Source organism: Nannobrachium achirus, assembly GCF_963921795.1.
Source record: "Nannobrachium achirus genome assembly, chromosome: 22".
NCBI classification, from domain to species: domain Eukaryota; kingdom Metazoa; phylum Chordata; class Actinopteri; order Myctophiformes; family Myctophidae; genus Nannobrachium; species Nannobrachium achirus.
Window position 1 is genome coordinate 49,336,203 of NC_137829.1, and position 7,500 is coordinate 49,343,702.

Consider the following 7,500-nt stretch of genomic DNA (forward strand, 5'->3'; position numbering starts at 1 on the left):
GTGGGGACGAAGATTGCTCGAAAGACAGAGAGCTTTGCCTTACGGCTCAACTCTTTTTTCTTCACAACAGTGCGATCATCATAACCAAAATATTTCATCATGTTAGCAAAGCAATTGAGAAAAGGGCACTTACGATTATTTGGACATTTTTCTTCAAAGCGCTAAAAAAAAACTGTAATCAACACTTTTCAACCCGCAGAAGAACGCAATAAATGACTCATGTTATAAGTCGATGATTAACTTTAGAATAATTAGTTGGCATAATTTATCAAAAATTTTAAATGGTCTCAAATGTGTATCAGGGCTCAGAATGCAGTATTTATTGCAAAAGAAACACTTGACTATACAGCCAGGCTTCAGATTATGGCTCAAAATGAGTAATTATTGCTGCTACAGTATATTCTCTTTCAAATAGCGGAGAATAAGGCAAGAATCTGCCTTGTATGTCTGCGGTATGAGAAATGGTGACATAAGTGGGTGTCAAAAAATAAAATAATGCCATTATGGTTTTAATCACATCTGTCTATCTGGCAGCCCAATCTTCCGGAGGTATTTTCTTAAGATTATAATAAATCACACTTTGGGGACAGGGGGCAAGAAATTAACAGTAACTTTCCGTGCTAATTTTAACTTTAATCCCGGCGTTGATTGACAACGTTGTCAGACCTCAGAATAGCTTTGGCGTCGACATTACAAGCACTTCTCTGTCCACGGCACTTGGATTATTTAAAGATTATGTTGTAATTCCCGTTTTAATCTCGCCTGCATTAAACCCATTTAGAACGGGTGCACATTACTGTGTATCGTTATTTTATGCTTTAACTATTGAAAAATAGCAGATATACAAGCTCACAGCGCGCTGCGAGCTTGTAGATCTGCTATTTTTGAAAAATCGTGAAAATTAGAATGTTGACCCGATTCTATAAGTGTCTTTTGAATCCTTCTAAGATTTTTGGAAAACCCTATGTTTCTATGTCAGCAATCTGGCCAGCCATTGTCAAAGAAAAGGTCCTTTTCACTTAAATGGAGCTCAGTTAGTCTGTTTTTGAGAGACTACGATGTCAGTGGTTCTCAAACTTTTTCATGTGAAGGACCCCCAAAATGATATTTATTTGGCCACGGACCCCCATCTCAAAATATCTAGTTCCAGGGACCACCCAGAAGCAAAATTTGAGTTACAAACGTTCGCTTTAAAAATACATATATTCAAAGATTTGCACACATTTTCACAACTTGCCGCGCTGTGAGCTTGTATATCCGTTATGTTTCAATAGTTAAAGCATTCAATAATTCTAGGCCTAAATGGGTTAAGATTTCAGAGCCGAAATGCTGTGCGAGAAGAGGAAGAGCGTAGCACTCTCTCTGCCACCGTGTCTTAAGTATTTGACGAGATCGGGAAGTCATGCTGTCTGTCAGACCCTTCACTGTCCCTCCTGGATGTCACGGCACTCTCTCAGAGTCAGAGCCATGCCAGGAGTCTGGGTCCCACTGCGTCCCAAACTACAGATTACCGATGTCTTTGACCCAAACGCTTTGTCAAAAACTATAGAAATCAATTACCGTTGTTTTGGGTTGAGATTGTCACATTTCCTGGGACAATCTGCCCAGATCATGCATGTCACACGTGTCTTTTTCTTATTTTTTATTTATTTACTCTCAAAAAAACACCTGCAATGTAGTGCATTGAAACTAAATTGCAGTGCATATCCAAGGGGTGATCACTGCTTGCCTCCTGTGAATTGTTTTATTTTTATTTTTGTTTATGTTATTTTTATTTCGTTGCTGAGTGAGGTCAGCAGACAAAGTGACATGAGTGGGATGAAAAAACCTGTGAAATGTGCCAATGTCAAGCAGAAACATCGGTATGTGTTCTCACTGGCAGCTAGGGATGGGGACCATATGAACATTTTCATGGCACGATTTAAGATATTATCGCGATAATTAAAATCCATTATCCTGGGGCGCAAAAAAAATTAGCAGATCTACAGTACAAGCTCACAACGCGTCGCGTTGCGGCGCGTTGTGAGCTTGAAGATCGCCTATTTTTGGGCAAATATATTTGATAGAGAGTGAAAAAAAAGACTGTATCGAGTACTTTATTATAAGTACCTTTTACCAATTATAGAGGGTTTAAGTGGTACCGGATATGCAGCTCGGCAAATAAAAGGTGAATTGATCCCAGTGCATGATGGAGGACGATATCGCGATAAATTAAATTTCCACGACACGATTATCGTGAGTGATTATCGATACAGTATCTTTGTATCTTCACGTCGCTGCTGGCTTCCATTGAAAAATAATGGTAGCCAGTATCTAGGGCTGTCACAATTATTACATAATCGTCTAATCGTAATTATTTGACATTATCGCAATTATTTTGTCATAATCGTCATAATCGTGAATGTTGAAAAAAATTCATAAATAGCGGAAATAGCAGATCTACAAGCTCGATGCGACGCCTTGTAGATCGGCTATTTCCACTATCAATGTAATTTTTTAAGTAGTAAGTCGTCAAATATGTCAGTAATGTATTTGTGTGTTTAGGTTATGTATCATATCATAACACAATTAAATCGTTAATCGCCAATTATTTGAATGACAATTAATCGTCATGTAAAATGTCATATCGTGACAGCCCTACCAGTATCCTTGTACAGTAGCTGCTAGTGTGAACGCAGCATAATCAACTTGGAGAAGTTTGATTCAATTAAACTGTCAGAATTGAGCATTCAAATATAGCCCATGTACAAGCTCACAACGTGTTACAGTACAACGTGATGCGTTGTGAGCTTATCAGCTGTTTTTGGAAAAAAGAGAATATGAAGACTATTCTACATTTTCGATATAATACAAACCCAAAATGTACGATTCGGGACACATCGGCTGCATACTTGCAGATACCGATGTCATCAAAGAAGTCAAATAGCCCCCCCCCCCCATCTCTCTCCCCACTTCTACTGTACACCTATCAGTAAAGGCAGAAAAAGCCCAAAAAATCTCTTAAATATATATGGGTCTGGATCTAATTTTTCACATCAGTTTGGATCCCTGGCTCAAGTCCCTTGTCAAAACTTTATCTCCAAAGACAAGACAAAAGGAAGAAGTGCTACTGTGCAAGATCAGCGGTCTAATTCCATAAAGTGCATATTATCATTTCTATGATCAGGATGTACAAGAGACTGTTCTGTGGCAGCATCACGCATTATAATAATAATACAATCTGACTCAAATGTGATTCTGCTCAGGAACAGGTGGCTGTACGAGCACAAAAGACAAGGCCACTGAATGAATCATCTGAACCGTTATCTTAACCACTTAATAAAGAATAACTACTACATCAGGTCTTAAACTTATCGTGGTGTGTTGTGGTCTCACCTGGACCACGTGCTTCCTGCTGGACTTCTCCGTTGTCCAGTCGACCACGGCTCCACACAGGTCCACTCCATCAGGCTTCACTCCAGATTTCTACACATAGAAGCATGTACAGTACAAATGTCAAAGGTTAAGTCTCACACTTTTTTTCTCCTTCTTATTATTATACTGTTTAGACCAACAGTCTTCAACAGGTGGTCCGGGGACCCCTAGGGGGTCCCCAGAGTTACAACAGGGGGTCCTTCAAATCTTTGTGTGATAGAAACCTTTTTTCTCCTGTTTTATATTAACCACTTGAACCCTAGCGTCCATATTCTGAGAACTTTAGACAAAAATAGCAGCGCTTGTGAGCGTTGTGAGCTTGTGAGCTCGGCAAAAAGCTTTGGTGTAGAGGGGAAAAAGAGCAGACTAAGTACAGAGTGAAAGGTCAAGTTTATTAAGTATTGACGGTTCAAGTGGTTAAATATCTGAAAACACCGATTGACACAAATTCAACAAACACTGATGATTGTGCTGTCAAACAATGAAACTATATGGAATCTATGAACATGTTGTGGGGGTCCCTGCTTCATCACTCTCTCAACTAAGGGGTCCTTGGTCCTTGAAAAACGTTGAAGACCACTGCTATACAGTTTGGTTCTTGGTTTACCTATGATCCTATAGATTACTGAGGCACCAAACCGTCTTTCTGCATTTGGTTTACCTTGCTTACTGAAAGTCGCTCTGGACAAAGAGTGTCCACCAAATGCCTAAATTGTGAATTGTTATGCATATAGTATATTGTACGACTTTTATGTCTTGGTACCAGTGGTGGAAAGTCACTAAACTACATTTGGGTTAGAGTTTAATTTTTACTGATATTTACGTGTATATGAAGTATCTAAGGATGTATTTTATTGCAGATTTAGATTATTTATAATCAATCAAATCATTTATCAAGCATCTTCCACAGTCTACTCGATGCATGTGAGACGTTATGATCTTGTAGATCTGATATTTTTGAATACCCTGAGCAGGCCTATAAAATGGGACTTAAGTGGTTAAGTGGTTAATGGATAATAATGTTTATAGGACCAGTTACCCCATGGTTCCCATAGATATTCAAGGATATGGGCTTAATATTGATGACATCAGGGATCTCCATATATGGCATCAACAGGATTGTGTTCTGCAGGGATCTCCATATCTCCATGTATGGGCATAAAGAGATTTGGTTCCCCTGGCATCACAGGGATCTCCATATCTCCATGTATGGGCATAAAAGAGATTTGGTTCCCCTGGCATCACAGGGATCTCCGTTGATGATCACAGTGATGTCAGAGTGTGATGTCAGAGCGTGAGAGTCAATCAACAAAAAGATCACAACGCGTTATGAGCTTGGAGGTCGGCTATTTTCGGTGCTTGATCCCACACTGAACTAAGACAATCAAGTCAATACTGGAGATGTGGCGTATGACATGGGTTTCTACACAGAGAGGGCAATTCTTTCAAAACAAGATGCTGCATTCAAGTTCAGGAGAGTTTGGACAAGGCAATTCTCTTGAATGCTGCCTTCAGGTATGGCATGTAAAGAGGGCATTTGCATTTCTTTTCACCATAGTAAAATGCTGCATTCATTTCATGGTCTTTTAACAGATGGATAAAAGGGCAGGGGCTCAAGCCCCCTTTGATGTCTATGCGTGCACCTGCCTGCACTGCTCAAGTAGATTTATGAAAAAACAAACACACAAAAAGTTGAAATTTTGAGATAAGAGGTTTCCGAAAGCAACAAAATGCTACTTTTGCTACGTCTTCCAGCGCCGCTTGGCACGCAGTCGTGCTCTTCCACGACCTTTTCCAACGGACACTCATCATTATTCCAACAACATGACCTTCATCAGGCTCAAGACCATAAGAAAAAGAACAAACTCCAGCAATAACAGAGAGAGGGCCATAATGTAATCGAATGAGAGAACTACCAATTTATTTCTGCTTTGGTCTCACAGTTACCCACGTATAATATTTCTATCGTTTCTTTTCAAATGAGAATGAAAAAAAAGTTTACTGTATTTTCAATATCCTCGATATCTTATTCTTCATTCTGTTCCATTGGCAATTAAAACCGCTGTGTGTAACCCGTGGCACAATAAGAGAGACGACTTTGTTTTCAGTCGAAGAGAAAATGTGATTTGGAAAATGCTGCTTTTCAAGCAAGAACTAATCAAAGTAAAAGGCACGGCAAGGCCATTTAGATATTATTGCCTTTTACTGTGGTCTCAGCTAATTCAAACCATTTCTAAGACAGGAGATTTCTTGAGGATGGAAAAAAAAGAAAAGAAAAAAAGAAAATTAAAATTCCGTAAGCAATGTCATACAATATGGAAGGACCCTTTGAAACAATGGCATCTCACTACAAAGGACTCCCTCTATCTGGCTCACATTTTCTCCATATCGGGGAAAGTAGAAACTCGGCTAAACGATTCGAATATTGACAAATAGGATTATTGATGCTAAGGCCTTTATTTTATTCAACCCCTTAAACATAACATAGTCTAATGACATGCCCAATGTAGGGAGGCAGTTTGAAATTGGCACAAAAAAAAAAAAAAAAAAAAACATTTTCTCTTGCAACTTCTGAGACTTACATCTGGGTTTTCAATGTCCGAGTTAGTTTTTTTTTTTTGCATTTTGAGCCTAAAATCAAACTCTCTTTCTGGTTAAACGTGTCTTCAAAGGTAAAATGCAAAAAGGCACAGTGTTCTCTAAACAGAGCCTTTTGCCTTGCGTACATTATTTGACTAATGCTGCCTATACCATTACAGCACAATAACACACAGGGCACAAGCTCTTTCTGTGCGAAGCAGCTATAGTGCATAGGCTCGCATGCAGGTGAGTTCAGACCTAAACTGTATACACTGTATGACGGCATTGTATATGCGGGGCCTAAACCTAAACACTGTCTAAAAAATGAGCAAACTATAGACCATGTGCGAGAGAGAGAGAGAGAGAGAGAGAGAAAGAGCTAATTTGTTTCAGAGACCAAAAGATAAACCACATCACATAGCCGTCGTCGAAAACAACTGCGAGATTCGATTTCAAAGAAGAGACGCGGCTATCAGGGCAGGATCGTCGCCCCACATGTAGATGCCCCCCCCCCCCCCCCCCCCCTTAGGGGCGTCACAAGTGGGGGGAAAAGTGGGACTGAGTTACTAGGACCCAAGGTGGAGGGGCCTTCATTATTTTATACTTTAGCTATTGAAATACTGAAATACTTTAGCTATTGAAAAATAGCAGATATACAAGCTCACAGCGCGGCACCGAGTGCCGCGCTGCGAGCTTGTAGATCTGCTATTTTTTTTAAAGTTGTGAAAATTTGAGCACATCTTTGAATGTAATTGTGTATTTTTAAGCGAACATTTGTAACTCAAATTTTGCTTCCGGGGGGGGGGGGGTCCCTGGAACTAAATATTTTGAGATGGGGGGGTCTGTGGCCAAATACATATCATTTTGGTGGTCCTTGACATGAAAACGTTTTGAGCACCACTGACATAGAAACACACGTTTTTCAAAAAACCTTTTTCAGCAGATCTACAATCTTGTATATCTGCTATTTTTCAATAGTTAACGCACAAAACAACGCATAATAATGCGTTCCCAGTCTAAATGGGTTAAACCCTCCCTCCCCCTATGAAGAACATTCGTGGGGGGCCCCCCGCAGTGAATCCTTGTACCCAGGGCCCAGGATTTGGTGTGACGCCCCTGCGGCCCCTCACCCTGAAAAACAAGCAGTTAAAAAAGAAAAAAAACGAGACGACGATTGCCATCAGGGAAAGGGGGTCAGACGATAGCTTCAATCCGTAACCCCACAGCCCTCAAAATGTCGCTCTCGAATAATGAAGTATTGGACGGAGGGACTCTCTCTCTCTGACAGACCCCGACACTCATGGGGGCTCGGTAAGGGAGAAGGCTTTGATTAAGTCCTCGGAGCTTCATTAATCCATTCAGAACGGGTACACACTATTTGTGTATCATTATTTTATGCTCTAACCAGTGAAAAATAGCAGATATACAAGCTCACAGCGCGGCACCGAGTGCCGCGCTGCGAGCTTGTAGATCTGCTATTTTTGAAAAATCGTGAAAATTAGATTT

General features: G+C 40.2%; 1 protein-coding gene across 1 annotated transcript in view; it reads right to left on the reverse strand.

Annotated features, from left to right (window-relative positions):
• The window catches only part of arhgap15 (Rho GTPase activating protein 15), a gene marked incomplete at its 3' end in the record, with an annotated part of 160,563 nt that overhangs the window by 133,107 nt on the left and 19,956 nt on the right, over window positions 1–7,500 (reverse strand). The window contains exon 5 of the mRNA XM_080752939.1: window positions 3,376–3,465. Coding sequence (XP_080609065.1) covers window positions 3,376–3,465 — 90 coding nt within the window. The remainder of the gene's footprint in view (window positions 1–3,375; window positions 3,466–7,500) is intronic.